Below are 23,496 nucleotides of genomic sequence, written 5' to 3'. Positions count from 1 at the left end.
TTAAGCCATGAGTTGTGCATATTATTTCAAGACATTTACTTATCAGTACTAAACCACTAACTCCATAAACCTTAACACTCCATCTATATGAGGCTTGCAGCTCTGCTGAAGTGGAACCCAAGGACATTCCTTCTTTCTAGATAAGAGAGGCCCTGGTTTCACTGCAGCAGTTTCAAATCACCACATTATAAGGAATCCACCTACCATCATTAGACAATAGTATAGTGGATTAATAACAAGGTACATTATAGTATATTATTACAAACTTAACACAAAAACATAACACAACACCTTTTAACTTCTATACTTCAATGGATATCATAATGTCTAGAAGTCTTATTGTTCAATAGAAAGAAGAATAAACTTGTACCATTTTCCCATTTAAGTAAATCGAATACTGCTCCAGGTTTTAATCTTCTTATCACTACAGCAAAGTCGTGAACAAGCAATAATACTTGAAAAGTTTTAAATAACATGTTTTCTCATTATAGCAAGTACTTAAAACATATTATTAATCTTATGAAATAACTGTTATGAACTATAAACAGTTTCAATTAGCACTGAACCTGTTTCATTATAAGATAATCTTTCAATTAATTTACCTCTGTTTATCAATTGCTATAATATTATTTTGGTGAATCCCTTTTAGGATTTAAATCCAAATATAGGCCAGTATAACTGCATTCAACTAGGCGTGACCCTTTGTTCATACAAAATCCAGCCGAGACAGGATTTTTTTCTCAAGACCTCTGGCTTGTTAGTTAATCTTTTGGTCATAAAGAGTCTCCTTCTTATCTTGTGTTTTTAGGACATAAATTTGTAGATTAACGTTCACTTTTAGCCGGAATGGTGCTTTTTATCAAGCGTCATGCTTTCTGAAGATAAGATATACTAGTGGTAAATCGTTCATTATATATATTTTCTTAGGGATTCTCAGACCACTAAGTATTTAATTGAATACATGTGTAATTCCAAACAAGAGAGGACTGACCTATTTCATGGAGCAAGAGAGCCACCTACTAGTGGTACAAGGATACTCTTTCTTTATCCTTCCTAATATCTTTGACACTTCATTTTATAATACATTCCATATTTGAAATTGCCTAGTCCATGTCCTGCATATCCCAGCGTTCCCAGCAGGATTCAACTTCTGTGCCGGGTTCAGCTCTGGTTGGTTCCGCGAAAACGACAACAGGCCCCTTTATCCAAAGTTTAGCATCACAGGTGTGAGACGCCATCTTCCTCACTTCGTACCTACAAGATACTTGGACACGTTTAGCTGGGACACCTTCTACACATTCCAATTTACCTAGATGAGCCCATTTCACTAAATGACCTCCTTCACAATTTATGCATTCAATCCTCTTAATATCCTTTGGATCTACATTTAGATGAGAGAAAGAAATTCCTTCAGAACCATTACATTCAAACAAGATTCTACAGTGTTTAGCTAAATGACTACAGGCTGGACAAAGTTTGGGCCCAGTCACTGATGTCTTGCTTTGGCACATATTACATGCACACATAACAAGAGGATTATGTTTCAATTTGTGTGTCAGGGTTAATTCTGCACCATGTACAATAGTTCTGGATCTGTACACATTGTTACTATACATTCCCTTCTGTTCGCACAGAGTCACTTTGCAAGGTACCCCTTCCATCCAGAACACTGAAGGAGGCCAAAACTCACTGTTATTCATATTTTCTGGTATCCAATTACTGTTCTGTCTCACATCATCAGTTGGTAGACACAATACAACTGAATCTGAATCAATTGATGAACCATGAGCCTTAGCTACTGAGATCCTCCATGCAAAAGGTGTCAATGTTTTACTGACCAGCCTAGCTGATTCAGCGTCACTTGCGACATGTCGTACACACTTTCTGCAGGACCCGCCTCTGTCATTCTTAAAATGCACTGTTATGGTGGACCCACTGCTCAAGGCCATTCACAAGGTGGCATTTAAACCTGTCGTTTTCAGAATACATGAAAAGTTAATATACCTGAAAAAAATGGAATCCGTGTTCTGTAGAGCCATTTACTTTCTTGTCTCCATTATCTGTGCAGATAATCGTATGGAGGTGGAGGGAGTGTGGTTCCATTAGTACGCCTTGCTGAATGGCTTTAGTACAGCCCTATATGCAAGAACACATGGTGACAGCTAGGCCTGTCTTTCTTTTATTTATTTATTTATTTATTTATTTATTTATTTTTCTGTGTGAATCTATGTATTTTAAGGAACCTGCCTGGAGTCTGACAGTGTTACCTGTCCAGTTGATTTATTTCTTAGAGACCCGACAGTCCCTCAGTGTAACAATACTGCAGGTCATTGTATTCTAACCAAAGCATCTCGACTGGCTTCGACTCTCCAAGGGGCTTCCCTTTCTCCTGCTTCTGGTGAGGACAGGTTGGCATGGAAACCAGGGCAGAGTGTTAAAGGCACAGGGAACCCACACCCGCTGTCTTCTGAATGATACAGCAATAGCAATATGTGGCTGGAGTTTTGTTTCAATAGCACAGGTAGTAAAACGTTAGCTTTTGAAGGTAATTGTCTTTATTTGGCCCGTGCTGCTTATCCCCCTCAAACTAGGTTATTGTATTTTGCTATATCTTGAGAATATGTGATTAAACTTGGTCTGGACATTCCAGTTCTGGAGAGTATCAGGATCTAGCTGCATGAGTAGCCTATGTGCTGCTGATGAGCTGGGTAGTGAGATCTCCAAACTCCTCACTGATAGATGATGCAGCTGCATTTATTAAAGTGTCACAAAACAGTGCCCATATTCAAGGCTGAAGACATATTTTTTCAAATTGGTGTATAGTTTCAATTCTGACATGGTATATGCCATACAGTAGATGTCTGTAGTATTTTGGATTCAGTGTTAGACATTTTCTAGATTTTCAGTTTTATTTTTGTATTTAACTTTTAATATGTGTAAGCAGTGGTTGTGATTTTAAAATTAGGGTTAATTTAGGGTTAAACCCGGTTTCATTCAAACAGTGTAGGTATTTACCTGTTGGATCCCTTCATTCATGTTGTGTAGCTGTTATACATCTTGCATATAGATCGGCATCCTAAGCACATTTGTGACAGGGTGACTGAGTCGGTGACATCACGGCAGAAGCAGGAAGGTAAAACACTGACACCAGGCACTGCAGTTTAAAGTAAATAATAAAGACGCAGTGCGCCGTTTTATTTTTAAATAACAAAAATAAAATAAATATGCTCACTGTGCTCACAGAGCAAAATAAATAGTTAAACAAAAACAAATCACGAACACAAAATAATACAACACAGGTCAGGCTGGGCAACTGCTGTCACTGTTCCTGTGTTACTTAACGTTTCGTTTTTTTCTCTCTCCTCGCTCTCTACGCTCCTCTCTATCACCCACCACGAGCGCAGAGAGCTGCAGGCTTATATACCGTGGCCGAGGGGTTAAACTAGCTGGCAATTATTCTATTACCCCTCGGCCACAATCTGCACGAGTTTTCTAAATTAAACTGCTGTGGATGGGGCTTCCCATCCACACTACCAAACAGTATGAAACAAACAAACGGCTACACCGTGACTAAACAAAACAATAACAAAACATACGGCGCTCACCGTCACTAAATAAAACAATAAACATAAGAACATAAGAACATAAGAAAGTTTACAAACGAGAGGAGGCCATTCAGCCCATCTTGCTCGTTTGGTTGTTAGTAGCTTATTGATCCCAGAATCTCATCAAGCAGCTTCTTGAAGGATCCCAGGGTGTCGGCTAAAAAAGTGCCTCCTATTTTCTGTTCTGAGTGCCCCTTTATTTAATCTCCATTTATGACCCCTGGTCCTTTTTTCTTTTTTCAGGTCAAAGAAGTCCCCCGGGTTGACATTGTCTATACCTTTTAGGATTTTGAATGTTTGAATCAGATCGCCGCGTAGTCTTCTTTGTTCAAGACTGAATAGATTCAATTCTTTTAGCCTGTCTGCATACGACATGCCTTTTAAACCCGGGATAATTCTGGTCGCTCTTCTTTGCACTCTTTCTAGAGCAGCAATATCCTTTTTGTAACGAGGTGACCAGAACTGAACACAATATTCTAGGTGAGGTCTTACTAATGCATTGTAGAGTTTTAACATTACTTCCCTTGATTTAAATTCAACACTTCTCACAATATATCCAAGCATCTTGTTAGCCTTTTTTATAGCTTCCCCACATTGTCTAGATGAAGACATTTCTGAGTCAACATAAACTCCTAGGTCTTTTTCATAGTTCCCTTCTTCAATTTCACTCATCTCCCATATGATATTTATAATGCACATTTTTATTGCCCGCATGCAATACTTTACACTTTTCTCTATTAAATTTCATTTCATATGTGTCTGCCCAATTTTGAATGCTGTCTAGATCATTTTGAATGACCTTCGCTGCTTCAACAGTGTCTGCCACTCCTCCTATTTTTGTGTCGTCTGCAAATTTAACGTGTTTGCTTACTATATCAGAGTCTAAATCATTAATGTAGATTAGGAATAGCAGAGGACCTAATACTGGTCCCTGTGGTACACCACTGGTTACCTCACTCCATTTTGAGGTTTCTCCTCTAATCAGTACTTTCTGTTTTCTACCTGTTAACCACTCCCTAATCCATGTGCATGCATTTCCTTGAATCCCTACTGCGTTCAGTTTGAGAATTAATCTTTTATGCGGGACTTTGTCAAAAGCTTTCTGGAAATCTAAATAAACCATGTCGTATGCTTTGCAGTTATCCATTTTCAATGTTGCATCCTCAAAAAAGTCAAGTAGGTTAGTTAGACATGATCTCCCTTTCCTAAAACTATGCTGGCTGTCTCCCAGGATATTGTTACCATATAGGTAATTTTCCATTTTGGATCTTGTTATAGTTTCCATAAGTTTACATATAATAGAAGTCAGGCTTATTGGTCTGTAGTTACCTGGTTCAGTTTTGTCTCCCTTTTTGTGGATTGGTATTACGTTTGCTGTTTTCCAGTCTGTTGGTACAACCCTTGTGTCGAGACTGTTGCATGATCTTGGTTAGCGGTTTGTAAATAACTTCTTTCATTTCTTTGAGTACTATTGGGAGGATCTCATCTGGCCCAGGGGATTTGTTTATTTTAAGAACTCCTAGTCCCTTTAACACTTCTGCCTCTGTTTTGCTAAAGTTATTTAAAATTGGATAGGAACAGGTCGACATGTGGGGCATGTTGTCTGTGTCCTCCTTTGTAAAAACCTGTGAAAAGTAATCATTTAATATATTTGCTATTTTTTTTTCTTCATCTATGATTTTGCCATTTGTGTCTCTTAGACATTTAACCTCCTCTTTGAATGTTCTCTTGCTGTTATAATATTGGAAAAACATTTTGGAATTGGTTTTAGCCCCCTTAGCAATATTGATTTCTATCTCTCTCTTGGCCTTTCTAACTTCCTTTTTGACTTGTGTTTGCAGTTCCAAGTACTCTTTCTGTGTGCTTTGTTTTTGGTCCCTTTTAAACGCTCTGTAAAGTGCCTTTTTTCGCTGAATATTTTTTTTAATTGATCTATTAAACCATTTTGGCCATTTTGTTTTAGATTTAGATTTGTCTACTTTTGGGATGTAATTGTTTTGTGCCTCTAGTACTACATTTTTAAAAAACAGCCACCCTTTTTCTGTGGATGTTTTCTCTATTTTACTCCAATCTACTTCTGTTAGTCTCTGTTTCATACCTTCGTAGTTTGCTTTTCTAAAATTGTAAACCTTAGCTTTAGTCATTACTTTTGGGGTTTTAAAAAATATTTCAAATGAGACCATGTTGTGGTCAGAGTTTGCCAATGGCTCTCTGACCTCTGTTTTAGTTATTCTGTCTTCATCATTATTTGAAAAGACTAAATCAAGGCATGCCTCCCCTCTAGTCGGTGCCTTGACAAATTGCGTTAGGAAGCAGTCATTTGTCATTTCCACCATTTCAATTTCGTCCGTCGTGCCCCCCATTGGGTTTTCCCATTTTATACAGGGGAAGTTGAAATCCCCCATTAGTATGGCTTCTCCTTTTCTACACGCATTTCGAATGTCATTGTACAACAGATTATTTTGCTCAGCATCTGAATTTGGCGGTCTATAGCATGCTTCTATTATTATGCCCTTTGAATTTGTGTCCATTATTCTGACCCATATTGATTCTGCATTGTTTTCTTTGTCCTGATTTAACACCTGGGCTTCAAGGCTATTTCTTATGTATAGTGCTACCCCTCCGCCTCTTCTGTCCTGCCTGTCTTTCCTATACAGTGTGCACCCACTAATATTATATTCGTCTCCATCACTCTCAGACAACCAAGTTTCTGTAACACCTATCGCATCGTAAACGTCTTGCCGTCATGTATACAATAATAACATCAAACAAAACAAATACAAAATACACGGCACAGGGGCGGAGGGGGAGACCCCGATCTAAAAGTAAATAAACAAATAAATGTACAGGGCCCGCTACCGCCCTGCTACAACATTGTTTAACCAGAAAGAAATTGAAGAATAAAACCCGTAAATCAGAAGTACGATTTGTAAGCCACTGTAGACCGTTGCTGCTGCTGCTGCTGCTGCAGTTCTTCCCACTGAATCGCCCCATGTCTCTCTTGTTTTGCAGACATGGCACAGACAGGGATCCCTGCCTCCGTGCCCCCGGAGCTGCCCTCCTCAGAGAGCCGCTTGGTCGTGACGTTCCTCATGTCCGCCCTGGAGTCCATGGTAAGTAGATTTACACACAAATTACCAATGACAAAACAAAAATGCTATCCCTCTTCCTTAACCGGTACCTTTTTGTTTACAAATGCTTCCCTGAGTAGAACCTGTCCTATCCAATTCTGTAAGACAGTGGTTTTCAGCCTTTTTCTGTTGTTAAACTGTACCCCTGCTGTCTGGAGGTTTTAGCTCTAGTACCCCTTTACAATTTTCGCTCTACTGAATGGTACCACAGTTGCAACAGAAGGCAGAATAATCTGATTAAGAAATGTATTTATTTTTTTCCCCGTTTTATTTAATATATAATTTGTCACAACAGTTTGGGACTGACAAACTTCTATTGTAGGACAGAATACCAAACAGTAGGCCTAATTCTTAAAACATTTAATTACAAGTTTTACACCTTTAGAAGTACCCCCAGGGGTACACGTACCCCCGGTTAAAAACCCAGCTGTAAGATACGATATATTCTATTAACCGATGGATGTCTGATCAATGCACATTAAAAAAATAAATAAAATAATAATAATAATTTACTTTGGTAAAAAATATTCCTTTGGCAAAGACGGAGAAAGCACGGTAAGAACTGTTTTTAGAATACAGTTTTGTAAGTTGCCAAATACTGCATTGCAGTGCTTTGTTTTGCAATTATTTTCACAGATTTTCTTTGACAGCATACATGCAGTACCATACTTTAGTGTTTTAGACACACTGATGTACCTGCCATTGTTAATTTCTAATGCTCCGACGTTAATAAAGCAACTACAATGCAGTATAAGGACTCCCTCTGAGATGGGATATTTTCACAGATCCGATGGGCCGCTGGAACCAATGAAGTTGTATGTGACAGGTTCTGCTGTAGTAGAATGGGTTTCTTATACATGACTTATAATACTTTTCACAGCTGTACAGCACGTGTAACACATAGCCCCAGAGAGCAAACTTCAATACATTACAGAAGAGCAATTGAATCCACAAGCTTTTTTTTTTTTTTTCAGTATATTTATTCATAACTACTTTATATGTGCTACACTCGAGAGTACAGATTATAACATCGCGGTATCTGTAAAAAGTAGACTGGCAATAAATCTAGTCTGATAAGGTTTGATTGTATATAAACTAGTGCTGGGACGAACACAGGATTTTCATGTTCGGACATTCGTTCATAATTAAAATATTCGTTCGGATATTTGTTCGGTTTCAAAAATGAGTAAGCCATTATATTGCTCAGAACGCAGGCAGGGGCAGGCTGGCGTGGCCCCTGTCTGTGTGTGCCTTTATTTTACAGTAGAAAAATATCCCAGGAGTAAAGAAAGTTGTGTAGGCCTTACTTTACCCCAGTGAATTAGCTACAGACAAAGGATGCCAAATAGCAGTTCAGGTTAAACGTTGTTTTGTTTATTCCCGAAATAAATAGTACATAAAGCTGACACCGCATTTTATTTATTTTTTACTTTTTTTTTTTTTTTTTTCCATTCCTTGCCATTGCCGTTTCTTCACAGTAAACAGTGGCCATAGACACATTTTCATAAAGTAATAACACAAGGTTTACTTGTGCCTTTTTGTATCTGAACAAGCAAACAAAAACTGAAATTTAACTTTAAACACTTCAGATAAAACAAACTTGAAAATGGTTGTAAAATTAAGGGGTGAAAAAAACTCACCATTTTGGTTCTCGTTTATTACATTCCACATAACAAAGTCGCAACAAAAAATATATAATATATATAAAATCTATATAAAAATGACTACACAACATTTCCTGCAAGTTGGGCACTGTTAAAGCATTCAGAATGACATGCTTGTCTTTTTTCTGTCTCATGAGATTCTGACTCACTTTAAAGCAGCACAACGCATTTTTGACTCAGATGGCCTTCTATAAAGATCACTATGCGTGCTCACATAATTTGGTTTGTTTACTTTTTAATTTTTTTTTTACATTAATATCACATATCGGAGCTCTTTTTTTTTGCCATTTTTGAAACTGTCGTGCAACTTCTGGTGAGGTGGTAAATAAGTGCAAGGTATTTTTGTCATTTCTAGTAGATACAAACATCTGATTTTTGTATCCGAATACTTTATAGCAGTCGTTCTTTATCTAATGTAGTATGAAAGGGGCACTGGAAAGGGGCACTTTTTTTTTATAGTGTTGAAGTGAAGTGCACAGGAACAGTGGCTGAGCTGAGCTGAGCTTGGAGGCTCGGTGGCTTCCCATGTGTAAATACCTCCACTTCACCCCCTTAGCCAGGACTGCCCATGTGTAAATACCTCCACTTCACCCCCCTAGCTCAGGGTACAGATCCTCTTTGTGTGCAGCATGACTGCTCAAATAGCTGCCCTGAGTTACCGTGTTCTCTTCCCTTCCACAGCTAGCAGATATTGCTTCTTTGTAATGGAGTGGAAAATCCCTCCCTAACATGACAAACACACCATCTCCCTTGTGTAGAAAAAGTGAAGAATATTAGTCAGATTTATTATGATTTTTAATACTGGGATGTCTAAGGCATGTATAGCAAGCCTTGCTGAGCTGCAACATCTTGCATAAAAGATGTCCTGTGTGCTGCAGCAGTAGTACACAGTAACGTCAGTAAATTCTTGCATTACAGCAGTATAGAGAAACCATCACACACAATCTTTGGAGGCAACTAGATGTAGTTGTCAATCGTGTTTCTCGCACTCTGAAAAGTCTAAATCAACCCAACAAGTTGTTCACAAGCTATACGGTTCACAAGCTTTTGTATACAAAGTTATGTGAAAGTAAGCCTGTGTTTCATTCATGGACCTTGTCTTGAGTGGGACTTCAGTTACAAGACACATACTATTCATTCAGGATGTTCCACTCAGCTCCTTGTAACAAAGAGTGCAGGTGAAACCACACGATTAGAGTTCGATACAGAACACTTATAAACTTGCAATACAAAGTTGTGGGTTAAAAAAAGGGTTAAAACTGTAATAAATTCAGAACTAACTTGTGAGTGTATGGAAGCTAACGTCTGAGCATATGGAGAAGTTAACACAATTAAATGCAACAGCCTAGGTGAAGGTTACTGGGTCCGTTCCCTTTCAGTGGGTAACATCAGTGCGTGTTGCTGTTACAGTGCAGAGAGCTGGCCAAGTCGAAAGCAGAAGTGGCCTGCATCGCAATGCATGACACTGAAGTGTTTGTGGTCGGGACGGAGCGGGGAAAAGCCTATGTCAACACAAGGAAGGACTTCCAGCAGGACTTTGTGAAGTACTGTAAGTTACTGTGATCTGAAAATAAAATGATTTGCTGTTCCCAAATATTTACATATATCTTCAAAACAAACAACATGAACAACCTCCTAATATTTTTAACACGAAAAAGAAAGCAGAAATATTGGCTTGGACTCTATTCACAAAACATTAAGGGCCATTTTATGGTAGGTAGATACAAGGTTGGTTCTTTTGCTTTTGAGATAAATTCAGAGGTCATAGGAGTAGAACAGAGGATCTCATTTGGAACAGTTACACTTCCCATGCATTTAAGGGGAGACGTTCAGGAGGACATAAAGATGTTTCGGACTCCTGTAAGTGGATCGTTCGTGCACTGGGCTTGCAACGTATCCAGATGACTTTTAAACATTTAAAAAAAATGACAGACTCATTTAATTTGAAGTTTTAACGAATCAGAGCAGTACAAGTGGTCTTTTCGGTTTATTAAATGCTTTAAGTGGATCGAGTGGTTGCAAGCCACTTTGGATCCCTGCTAATAGGCATCCTGGACGTTTCCAGTGCCTTTACAGGTTTAACAGCATTAGTACTTCAATACAGTAATACTCATGGTTATCATATGCTTAGCCTTCAGGCTATAAAATGCAAAAAGATGACGCGCCCACCGCTACGTTCTAGAACATTTACCCTTTGCGGTCCATTTATTCAGCGCGTCTCAGGCGCTTCAGTTCCTTGTAGTTAGCAAGTCGTGCGAAACTTGACTGGGTTTTTACCTTGGTTTTTATAGGATTTTCCCTCCATTGAATACATCAGGAGTCCCAATTAAATGTGATCATCAATCTGCCTTGACAGTTCTTATCTTTGAGTTAATGAGAAGGATCTGTTTTTTGTTTTTTTTATAAACTAATTGGAGTTGCTCAACAACCTTCAAAATTAATTGGATTTAACTTCTTTCCAAAAATATTGGCACATGATCTCATAGCTTCTCTTTTCTTCAACCCCTCCTTTTTCTAAAAAGTCAGGCGAATCACAGTTCACAGGATCCTTGCTATAATACCTCACAGTACAATACAAGTTTATATGTGTATTAAAATAGATGCTATTTTATGTGTATAACATAATCTTTCTGTGATTATATTAACCTGAGCCTAATATATTCCCTCTGAGCAACATATCTCATCACCGTTTCAGTTTAGTTTACTTTCATGTACATTAACAAAGTGTGGAACAAAAAGACTGTAGGGGTCAATGACAAGCCTTTAAATAAGCATACAGTGGTTAGTTCAGTTATTTCCATTTAAATTTAAGCTACAATAAAAACACATGTTAAATATAATAGCCTTGTATATTAACTTGTACCATGGTTGGACCAAGCCTGACCCCTCTCTCTGTTTCTAAAATTTGCCTGCTCAAGCAGGTTTCAGACACCCTGTTTACTGGCCAAGGCTAGTGTTTTAATTAATATGAAGCTCCACTGTAAGCACTTTAACAAATTCACCGCATGAAGTCATTTTTGGCTCACAAACATTATCCCAATTAAAATCACTACCTATCTGATAAGGACTGATACTGTAGATGACTTTTCTATTTTAAATCAAATGCTCATTTTGGCTGCCAAGTGTTCATTAATTTCTATGATATCATGAAGAGAGTTAATTTTGAAAGACCTTGGATTCAAAACTGCTGACGACCAGTGAATCTCGCTTTTAAGAGCCAACACGAATCCTGCTTGGAGGTGCCAAAGACTAAACCTTATCTTTTGAAGGTCTAATGCCCTTCCAGAATTATACTGTGTGTCTGAGATAAACATTTGATTATTTCACTTTTAAGCTCTAAAGGTTTCCTGTAAATACCTCTGTTTATTACTGCAGTAAAACCTTTATATAAGCTAAACATTTATATTCTTTAGTTTATTTGGTATTGTAATGGTCTAAAATACTTTTTGTTTAGAGAAACTGAACTAATTCTTAAATTAATTAAATTAAATGAACATTATCTCAAATGTGTCTTAATAGGTTTGCAATATTGTCAGTGCCGTGCTTCTGTTATAGTAAACTTTTAATATGTTCTTTCAACAATTTAACTTTAAATGGTATTATAAGATGTACTTCTATTTAAGTTACTTCAGTATAACAGTTGCTCCTAGAAATTGTAATATTATTTTACTTTCAAGCTTTTAATGGAAGGTCCAGTTATTTATATCTAAATACAGGCTATCATTAATATATTAGAATGCCTTAGTGTTATAGTGACTGAAATAAGTCTGACCTTCTTCACTGTTCATGCAAAATCCAGTTAAAGCAGGTTTTAAGACAACCTCTGCTTTTTGCCAATTTTAGGGTTGATTTAATATGAATCACTATAGTAAGCATTTTTCAATACTCATTAATTCAAACCAATATTGAACTAACATATTAACACGTCTTACGCTTTCCATTCCCATCTCTTCATGCCAGGTTCTAATTAATTTCTGTTATATATAGAAAATTATTATTGTAATATAAACTCCTATCTTCTGGTACCCGAAAGGTATTTCGTTCGTTAATATTAACGAGATCGCTCATTATAGAGAGGATCTTGGCTGTTAAATCGCTGACCATCAGAAAAAATCCTTGCTTCATCGGCCAACACCAATGAGTCATCTTCAACACTGCCTGTACTACAAGCAGGTGAGAACGAGGTTACAAAGCGGTTCACTGTAAAGTTACAGTTTTATACTTTAAATGGTTTTATAACATGTAGTTCTAATTCAAATATGTCAATATAGCAATCTCTTATAAACTGCAATTCTATTTTACTTCATTAATATACACAGAAGGCAAGAGGCTAATATTTAAATATTAATATTACAGGTAATGTTATTATATTAGGTTTCTTATTTATTTAAATACTTTTGTTTTTTCTTACTATAATCAAACCTAGTTCGATTGCTTCTAGCATATTAACTGTGCTCCATAGATTCTGCCTTTCTGCTCTCGCTGGATCAGAATGCTTTGAGACTCTGAGTCTAATTAAAAAGCCTGATAAGGGAGGTTTGGAACTTTCAGCAGGCCAGTCTGACCTTCATTGCAATGAACTCCTTCTTGCAGGCCTTACACAGATCTGCTAATAATATTTTCTACTGGTTTTATATTCTTTAAAACACATTACAGTCATTACAATATTTGTTGCAGTTTCACAAATGTTCAATTTGTTTCCCAAAGATCAGCCTGCTTCCAGTAGCTGTGACAGTCTTGGGTCAGTTTCTGCTCTCAGTGAGTCAGTTTCTGCTCACAGGTGTGGGTGAGTCTTTAAAAGCCTGATACCTGCAAAAACTTAAATCTTGTTAGCTGGGCTCCTATCTCTGTATTCACATTCCCATCATCACTGGGAAAACCTCAGATAAATTAAGCTGTTTCTATTATTATTTATTATTATTTATTTCTTAGCCGACGCCCTTATCCAGGGCGACTTACAATTGTTACAAGATATCACATTATTTTTACATACAATTACCCATTAATACAGGGGTTTTTACTGGAGCAATCTAGGTAAAGTACCTTGCTCAAGGGTACAGCAGCAGTGTCCCCAGCAGGGATTGAACCCACGACCCTCCGGTCAAGAGTCCAGAGCCCTATACCACTACTCCACACTGCTGTCCTATGCTGTTCATTCTTAGAGCCAGACATCTCTGCCACATATACCTTGCACTCATAAAAGATGCTTGCACCTTGTACAAGAGAAGACGGTTTTAGGGTCACTCTGTGACAATGGGAATAAGTAACTATCTTTTTAGCTGCAGGTACTATAAAATGAGATATGAAACATTGGCATATGACCAAAATAAATTGCTGTTTTAATAGTGATTATGTCCATATAAAGGGTCAGATAACACATCAGATAATAATTTATTTTGGGAGAAAAAAAACCCCTTGGCAGTGCAGTTTCATGCAGCACATTCTAAATATGCAGGTGTAACAGAAGAGGAGAAGCTGACCAGGCTGCAGAAGCTGAGGCCCTCTTCTCCAGAATGTGAACCTGAGGAAGTAATCGACATAGGAGCTCTGGAGAAGGCAGTGGAGGACCTCTTCTGTATATGTTACGGTAATTGGCGGGGGTCCTGTAAGATAATATTAACCGATAGACCTCTGGCATGTGTCATTTACACATGCTGCTACCAACTGAACGGTACAGATGGAAACTGATCAGTGCACATATTTGGGGTTTAAAACAGTAAATTCAGCTCTTAGCAGGACAGAATTGTGCTTACAGCATAAAAAAAGCCTGTAGTAAGGTAGTATAATGACTCTCTCTGAGGTGATATTTCCACATATACGATGGACACTGGAACCAATTCAATCAGATATGACAGGTTCTGCAGTATCTTTCGGGAGTAAATCAAACCTGCTACCCCATCAAATTATCTAATAAAGAAAGGAGAGAAACACGCTTCTGTACAGTAGAATGTGTGTTACTTGTTTCAGATATCATTTATGCATTGGATTGCATAATATCTTTCTGATAATCCTTCATAAATGAATATTTTTGCTAACGAGTACATTTGAAGCAGTTTCTGTTTGGATATTTGACTATTAGTCCCAGGCCTGCACTAAGACCAATATTGTCAATGTTGGAATCCTTGTTTCTCGAGTGATTACTCTAGCAAAAGGGTTGGTGTTATTGTTGTGATCTGAAGCATGTGTCTTCTCGCAGGTAAAGCTTTGGGGAAGCCCAGTATTGTGCCTGTGCCGTATGAGAAGATCCAAAGCGACCCCTCAGCTGTTGCAATACAGGGTCTGCCGGACGGAGTCTGCTTTAAACACCCTGCAAGCTACAACATTTCAACCCTGAAACAAATCCTGGAGAGAAAGTCTCAGATCACATTTGTCATTAAAAGGTGCTTGCTGTGTACTAATCATTTATTTGCATGTTTAATTGGTTTTTGGGTTGCATTTGAGTTTACTTACATGACACTCTTCCATCATTGCAGGCCATTTTTGGAGGCAAAGAAAGAAAAAGGTAGGCTTTTCTATTGTATTTTAAATATGCTAAATATATTCCTGTTATCCCAACTTGTATTGGGACATACAGACGTGCTCAAATTTGTTGGTACCCCTCCACAAAAAACGAAGAATGCACAATTTTCTCTGAAATAACTTGAAACTGGCAAAAGTAATTGGCATCCACCATTGTTTATTCCATATTTAATAGAAATCAGACTTTGCTTTTGATTTTTTATTCAACATAATATTGTAAATAAGAAAACAAATGAAAATGGCATGGACAAAAATGATGGGACCGCTAACCTAATATTTTGTTGCACAACCTTTAGAGGCAATCACTGCAATCAAACGTTTTCTGTAGCTCTCAATGAGACTTCTGCACCTGTTAACAGGTAGTTTGGCCCACTCTTCCTGAGCAAACTGCTCCAGCTGTCTCAGGTTTGATGGGGGTGCCTTCTCCAGACTGCAAGTTTCAGCTCTTTCCATAGATGTTCGATAGGATTCAGATCAGGACTCATAGAAGGCCACTTCAGAATAGTCCAATGTTTTGTTCTTATCCATTCTTGGGTGCTTTTAGCTGTGTGTTTTGGGTCATTATCCTGTTGGAGGACCCATGACCTGCGACTGAGACAGAGCTTTCTGACACTGGGCAGTACGTTTCGCTCCAGAATGCCTTGATAGTCTTGAGATTTAATTGTGCCCTGCACAGATTCAAGGCACCCTGTGCCAGGCGCAGCAAAGCAGCCCCAAAACATAACCGAGCCTCCTCCATGTTTCACTGTAGGTATGGTGTTCTTTTCTTTGAAAGCTTCATTTTTTCGTCTGTGAACATAGAGCTGATGTGACTTGCCAAAAAGCTCTAGTTTTGACTCATCTGTCCAAAGGACATTCTCCCAGAAGGATTGTGGCTTGTCAATATGCATTTTAGCAAATTCCAGTCTGGCTTTTTTATGTTTTTCTTTCAAAAGTGGAGTCCTCCTGGGTCTTTTTCCATGGAGCCCACTTTCGCTCAAAAAGCGACTGATGGTGCGATCAGAAACTGACGTACCTTCACCTTGGAGTTTAGCTTGTATCTCTTTGGCAGTTATCCTTGGTTCTTTTTCTACCATTCGCACTGTCCTTCTGTTCACTCTGGGGTCGATTTTCCTCTTGCGGCCGCGCCCAGGGAGGTTGGCTACAGTTCCATGGACCTTAAACTTCTTAATATTTGCAACTGTTGTCACAGGAACATCAAGCTGCTTGGAGATGGTCTTGTAGCCTTTACCTTTACCATGCTTGTCTATTATTTTCTTTCTGATCTCCTCAGACAACTCTCTCCTTTGCTTTCTCTGGTCCATGTTCAGTGTGGTGCACACAATGATACCAAACAGCACAGTGACTACTTTTCTCCATTTAAATAGGCTGAATGACTGATTACAAGATTGGAGACATGTGTGATACTAATTAAAGAATCTAATTGGTTTGAAATATTACTATAATCCAATTATTTATTATCTTTTCTAAGGGGTACCAACAAATGTGTCCAGGCCATTTTAGAATATCTTTGTAGAATAAGCAATAATTCATCCCTTTTCACAGCTTCTTTGCTTTATTCTATGACATACCAAAGGCATGCAAGTATACATGATAAAATAGCTTTTAATTTCATCACTTTTCAGGAGGAATGAAGCATTATTTCAATGAGCTGTAAGGGTACCAACAAATTTGAGCACGTCTGTAAATATACAATTCCAATTTTATTTATTTAAAAGTGTAAAAAAAGTATTTTGTTACTTATTAGCACTATCAATGTTATCACTGGCCCAGTTTTCTTGTTTAAAGATACTTGGGTTCTTTGCTTGGATTGTATACATTTGCAGATAATGCTATAGATTGAAATGGGTTTCTGCATTGAGGCTGGAACAACACTCAATGACCCGGAGTAATTGGAAGATAATAAGTTGTGAACATATTTGAAATAATATCCCAAATCAATAAAACTTTTTTTTTTTTTTTTTAAATGATTCCTTCAGAGGAGCAGAGCAGTAAAGCACCACACTGTGGAAGTGGTTCATGGTCTCCTAGCAAGTGAGTATTATTGGTAACTTTTTACTGTTTGCCTTTTTTAGCTTTAAGATATGAAAGCAGGTTCTTGTTACCAGTATTTCAGTAAATATAGGAGTATCCAGGTACAGAAAGAGGTCGTTTTACACTCTATACTGACATCAGATGAATGGAGAAAGAAAATTATACATAGCTAGTTGAAATGTATTTAAATGTATGGCTTTTGTATAGTCTTGTAGATTATATTTTGTCCTGATGTAGCCCCCTCTCACCCGGACTGGACTCCTGTTCCCCTTCCCTTAACTTAAATAGAGCCAAACAGCTTTCTTACAATAAGGGGCTGAATTCATGAAACGGGTCCCAATGTAAAAACATTGTATTGGTTTCATTATCCATCTGTTTATTTTAGCTTTGTGACGGTAGAGGTAAAGACAGAACCCCATGATGATCAAGGTATGTACACTTGTGGTTTTAAATTCATTAAATTCAGCAACTGTAAAATAGTTTTCAAATCCATTTCGCTATTGTTTGGTTCCACATTTCGTTTCTAGAAAGCTTCCCTTGCTGTGCAGTAAGATCACGGCTAATCACTATGAGTGATACTGTTGGTTGTTTCCAGAGTTTGAATTGCTGTTAGTTAGACACAGATGTAAATTGTCTATTTCCATTATTTCTACTTGGCATTTCAAAATGTTATTTAACCTTATACCCCCGGCAGCACATCGCTGAAGAAATGCACAGGTTAAACAAATAAATAATAGATCTGATCCGTGAAAAGCATGGGACATTCCCAGTGGGAATCTGATCCCTGAAAAGCATGGGACATTCCCAGTGGGAATCTGATCCCTGAAAAGCATGGGACATTCCCAGTGGAAATCTGATCCCTGAAAAGCATGGGACATTCCCAGTGGGAATCTGATCCCTGAAAAGCATGGGATATTCCCAATGGGAATCTGATCCCTGAAAGGCATGGGACATTCCCAGTGGGAATCTGATCCCTAAAAGGCATGGGATAATCCCAGTGGGAATCTGATCCATGAAAAGCATGGGATAATCCCAGTGGGAATCTGATCCCTGAAAAGCATGGGACATTCCCAGTGGGAATCTGATCCGTGAAAAGCATGGGACATTCCCAGTGGGAATCTGATCCGTGAAAAGCATGGGATAATCCCAGTGGGAATCTGATCCCTGAAAAGCATGGGACATTCCCAGTGGGAATCTGATCCCTGAAAAGCATGGGACATTCCCAGTGGGAATCTGATCCGTGAAAAGCATGGGATAATCCCAGTGGGAATCTGATCCCTGAAAAGCATGGGACATTCCCAGTGGGAATCTGATCCGTGAAAAGCATGGGATAATCCCAGTGGGAATCTGATCCCTGAAAAGCATGGGACATTCCCAGTGGGAATCTGATCCCTGAAAAGCATGGGACATTCCCAGTGGGAATCTGATCCCTGAAAAGCATAGGATATTCCCAGTGGGAATCTTTTGGGACTCAATTGCATCATTTCTTCATAGCTGGGTTTATATATATATTTAAATACATGGAATCTTATAATACAAACGTATTCTCAGATATATACCTAACATTCATACATGTATAAATCTACCGTAAAACCCATAACACATACCCATACCTTCAGTGATAATTATTACATAATAGGAATAGCGTGATATAATATTACAACATTATTTAAAAGTCACTGCACTAAGATGACAGTAGTATATATCATGTAATTCACTTGTAAATGGGCCCCACATTTCAAGGAAGTAGTTTGAATTTTCCTGTATCTAGTAGAGCTCCAGCTGTAATACATATAGCATTAGAGGTTTCCATTCTGTGAAAGCTGGATATTTCTCTCCTTTCCAGTATTTTAAGGGTTACTTTTTTTAGTATCAAAGAACAATAGCTTAAGACAATATTAACATAATTTCTACTAAATGACATCCCACAAGATGTTACACCGAAAATGCAGAAGCTAGGTATCAGAAATGTATTCATGAATTTGTTGTCATATTGCATTCGTTTTAACACAACCCACAATGCATGTGTAATAGCTGGAGTTTCTTGGAGCAGCTACAAATCAAACCGCATTTACTTTTTCAGGTCTTTATGCTGGCTTGTCATGTTTGTCTATGTGAATAATGAACCATGTGTAAAGTAATGAAATCCCACTATCTGGGTCAGTTACATATTTTGTTAACCTCCAGAGTTCCAGCCTATAATTGAAGGGTCTCAAGCAACCCCTAAGCAGACATTAGTCTAAATTACAAAAGCAGCCTCTGGTGTGACACAGAAGACTAAATAGCAGGGTGCTCAGGTTAGGGCTGTGTGTTCGTTCTCTCTCTCTCTCTTCACTCTCTCGCTCTCGCTCTCGCTCTCTCTCTCTCTCGCTCTCGCTCTCTCTCTCTCTCTCTCTCTCTCTCTCTCTCTCTCTCTCTTGTTGTGAGAAGACCACCATCATGCCTCACCTAAACTCACTCCATTATGTTATACCTGCAGTATTTCCACTGATTAAGAAAAACTGTAAGATTGCTCAAGTGTTTGTATGTGTGTTGCTCACTCAGGGGATTTGGAAATGACCGCTGTGACGGTGAAAGAAGAGATCGAGGATGAAGAAACCCAGCACCCCTTGACAGGTTGGTCTCCGTCCCGCTGTTTAATTGCATTGCCACAGTGTTGTCTCTGATGTCATGGAACTGTATACCTCTGCGTTTGACAGCTTTTGATACTGGCAGATAGCAGTTTGTAATTGTCAGCTTATAAAGTCATTTGAATCAACCAGAGATGGGCATGATCCAAGTGTAATGTCAAAGCCGTGACTGGTCAGTACTAGTTAGGCCCAAGTTTAAAGACCTGATTTTGATGCAATTTTTATTTTTTATTTTTTATTAAATACAAATATTCATCATTTTAATTCTGAAACTATAAAGGAAAAAAATGTAGGTAGGATCTTGATAATTTCAGAACATTAAATAGTGCTGTAAATATAGACCTTCCAAGTCCTAGATTAAACAAGTCTATAGTTCTGCTGCTGCTTTCTCTTGTACATTAACAATCACACTCTGCGCTTCAGGTACACCAGCATTTCTAGTGCTTTCTGCTCACACAAAGGTGTTATATTGGGACACACATGCACACAATGAAGATCACTCGCACCCTGAAACCAGGCTGTAAAACTGGGTCTCATCTTGTTCCAATATCACACTATCACCTGTCACTGGTTCATCTGCAGTGCAGTCCAAACCAGATGTTTTACTGAGTTCAAGAGCTTCTGTTCTCTTCTAGTTGCTTGCCATAGCCATATATAACCCAGGCAGCCAGTGTCTCTATAGAAGAGCCAACTCAATTTAGTGCACAATTTGTATATTGCCAGCAATACTAATAGAAACCTGATCCTCAATAAGTGCTCACTAGATGGCCTCAGTTACATATGTCTGTGGTATGTGACTTGAACAGAAGAGCAACTCCAGAATGCGGGTCTAGCGCCTTAACACAAATACATATTCAAAAAGTGAAAAAAATGATATACAGCAGAGCCCCGTTAATCCGTGCAGATTGGGATTTATCTGAGCCCGAATTAGTGAAAAACGCGGATTAGCCGAAATTGAGTTTACTGTTTGGGAAGTCCCTGCGCTATTAATTGAAAACTTGAAAAATGCAATAATGCAAATAAAATAAAATGTCCCGACAACTGTAAATAATCAGTGTTGTTCAGAGGCAGAGAGATCTTGCTCTAAGTCTTATTGTCGTAACTGCTCTTCATATTCAGACTGCCAGGTTAAGAGAGTCTTAAGTCTGGTTTCTGCTCGCTATTGTCACCGATTTCAGTAACTTGCACTTGCACTATACTGTACTCAATTGAAATGAATTAAATTAAATGTTGACCGTCCGCTTCCGCGCAGATATGCACTAATAAAGAGTTTGAATACCCACTTCAGCACAGATCAGATGATGTCTGCACCAATACATTTTGAAAATGTACTTTATTAAATCGCACTGATTATCGAAACACAAATTATTGAAACACAGATTAATGGGAGTCTGCTGTGTGTGTGTGTGTGTGTGTGTGTGTGTGTATGTGTATACAGTGCCTTGCGAAAGTATTCGGCCCCCTTGAACTTTGCGACCTTTTGCCACATTTCAGGCTTCAAACATAAAGATATGAAACTGTAATTTTTTGTGAAGAATCAACAACAAGTGGGACACAATCATGAAGTGGAACGAAATTTATTGGATATTTCAAACTTTTTTAACAAATAAAAAACTGAAAAATTGGGCGTGCAAAATTATTCAGCCCCCTTAAGTTAATACTTTGTAGCGCCACCTTTTGCTGCGATTACAGCTGTAAGTCGCTTGGGGTATGTCTCTATCAGTTTTGCACATCGAGAGACTGAAATTTTTGCCCATTCCTCCTTGCAAAACAGCTCGAGCTCAGTGAGGTTGGATGGAGAGCATTTGTGAACAGCAGTTTTCAGTTCTTTCCACAGATTCTCGATTGGATTCAGGTCTGGACTTTGACTTGGCCATTCTAACACCTGGATATGTTTATTTGTGAACCATTCCATTGTAGATTTTGCTTTATGTTTTGGATCATTGTCTTGTTGGAAGACAAATCTCCGTCCCAGTCTCAGGTCTTTTGCAGACTCCATCAGGTTTTCTTCCAGAATGGTCCTGTATTTGGCTCCATCCATCTTCCCATCAATTTTAACCATCTTCCCTGTCCCTGCTGAAGAAAAGCAGGCCCAAACCATGATGCTGCCACCACCATGTTTGACAGTGGGGATGGTGTGTTCAGGGTGATGAGCTGTGTTGCTTTTACGCCAAACATAACGTTTTGCATTGTTGCCAAAAAGTTCGATTTTGGTTTCATCTGACCAGAGCACCTTCTTCCACATGTTTGGTGTGTCTCCCAGGTGGCTTGTGGCAAACTGTAAACGACACTTTTTATGGATATCTTTAAGAAATGGCTTTCTTCTTGCCACTCTTCCATAAAGGCCAGATTTGTGCAGTATACGACTGATTGTTGTCCTATGGACAGAGTCTCCCACCTCAGCTGTAGATCTCTGCAGTTCATCCAGAGTGATCATGGGCCTCTTGGCTGCATCTCTGATCAGTCTTCTCCTTGTATGAGCTGAAAGTTTAGAGGGACGGCCAGGTCTTGGTAGATTTGCAGTGGTCTGATACTCCTTCCATTTCAATATTATCGCTTGCACAGTGCTCCTTGGGATGTTTAAAGCTTGGGAAATCTTTTTGTATCCAAATCCGGCTTTAAACTTCTCCACAACAGTATCTCGGACCTGCCTGGTGTGTTCCTTGTTCTTCATGATGCTCTCTGCGCTTTAAACGGACCTCTGAGACTATCACAGTGCAGGTGCATTTATACGGAGACTTGATTACACACAGGTGGATTCTATTTATCATCATTAGTCATTTAGGTCAACATTGGATCATTCAAAGATCCTCACAGAACTTCTGGAGAGAGTTTGCTGCACTGAAAGTAAAGGGGCTGAATAATTTTGCACGCCCAATTTTTCAGTTTTTTATTTGTTAAAGTTTGAAATATCCAATAAATTTCGTTCCACTTCATGATTGTGTCCCACTTGTTGTTGATTCTTCACAAAAAATTACAGTTTCATATCTTTATGTTTGAAGCCTGAAATGTGGCAAAAGGTCGCAAAGTTCAAGGGGGCCGAATACTTTCGCAAGGCACTGTATATATATATATATATATATATAATATATATATATATATATACACACATACATAGTACTGTGCAAAAGTTTTGGGCAGGTGTGAAAAAATGCTGTAAAGTAAGAATGCTTTCAAAAATAGACATGTTAATAGTTTATATTTATCAATTAACAAAATGCAAAATGAGTGAACAGAAGAAGAATCTACATCAAATCAATATTTGGTGTGACCACCCTTTGCCTTCAAAACAGCATCAATTCTTCTAGGTACACTTGCACACAGTTTTTGAAGGAACTCGGCAGGTAGGTTGGCCCAAACATCTTGGAGAACTAACCACAGTTCTTCTGTGGATTTAGGCAGTCTCAGTTTTTTCTCTCTCTTCATGTAATCCCAGACAGACTCGATGATGTTGAGATCAGGGCTCTGTGGGGGCCATACCATCACTTCCAGGACTCCTTGTTCTTCTTTACACTGAAGATTGTTCTTGATGACTTTCGCTGTATGTTTGGGGTCGTTGTCATGCTGCAGAATAAATTTGGGGCCAATCAGATGCCTCCCTGATGGTATTGCATGATGGATAAGTATCTGCCTGTACTTCTCAGCATTGAGGAGACCATTAATTCTGACCAAATCCCCAACTCCATTTGCAGAAATGCAGCCCCAAACTTGCAAGGAACCTCCACCATGCTTCACTGTTGCCTGCAGACACTCATTCGTGTACCGCTCTCCAGCCCTTCCGCGAACAAACTGCCTTCTGCTACAGCCAAATATTTCAAATTTTGACTCATCAGTCCAGAGCACCTGCTGCCATTTTTCTGCACCCCAGTTCCTGTGTTTTCGTGCATAGTTGAGTCTCTTGGCCTTGTTTCCA

The 23,496-nt window shown here is 38.6% G+C and overlaps 1 protein-coding gene across 4 annotated transcripts in view; it reads left to right on the top strand.

The window, feature by feature from the left end:
• The window catches only part of LOC117970252 (general transcription factor II-I-like), a 92,920-nt gene that overhangs the window by 3,611 nt on the left and 65,813 nt on the right, over positions 1-23,496 (top strand). For all 4 annotated transcript variants that reach the window (XM_058998330.1, XM_058998333.1, XM_058998332.1 and 1 more), the window contains 8 exons: positions 6,618-6,718; positions 9,811-9,949; positions 13,856-13,987; positions 14,597-14,780; positions 14,874-14,902; positions 16,899-16,953; positions 17,339-17,382; positions 19,498-19,569. In XM_058998330.1, coding sequence (XP_058854313.1) covers positions 6,620-6,718; positions 9,811-9,949; positions 13,856-13,987; positions 14,597-14,780; positions 14,874-14,902; positions 16,899-16,953; positions 17,339-17,382; positions 19,498-19,569 — 754 coding nt within the window. In that variant the 5' untranslated portion in view covers positions 6,618-6,619. The remainder of the gene's footprint in view (positions 1-6,617; positions 6,719-9,810; positions 9,950-13,855; positions 13,988-14,596; positions 14,781-14,873; positions 14,903-16,898; positions 16,954-17,338; positions 17,383-19,497; positions 19,570-23,496) is intronic.

Source organism: Acipenser ruthenus, chromosome 24, assembly GCF_902713425.1.
Source record: "Acipenser ruthenus chromosome 24, fAciRut3.2 maternal haplotype, whole genome shotgun sequence".
Lineage (NCBI taxonomy): Eukaryota > Metazoa > Chordata > Actinopteri > Acipenseriformes > Acipenseridae > Acipenser > Acipenser ruthenus.
The sequence above is the reverse complement of the archived record's forward strand: the minus strand, read 5'-3'. Positions and strand labels throughout refer to the sequence as shown.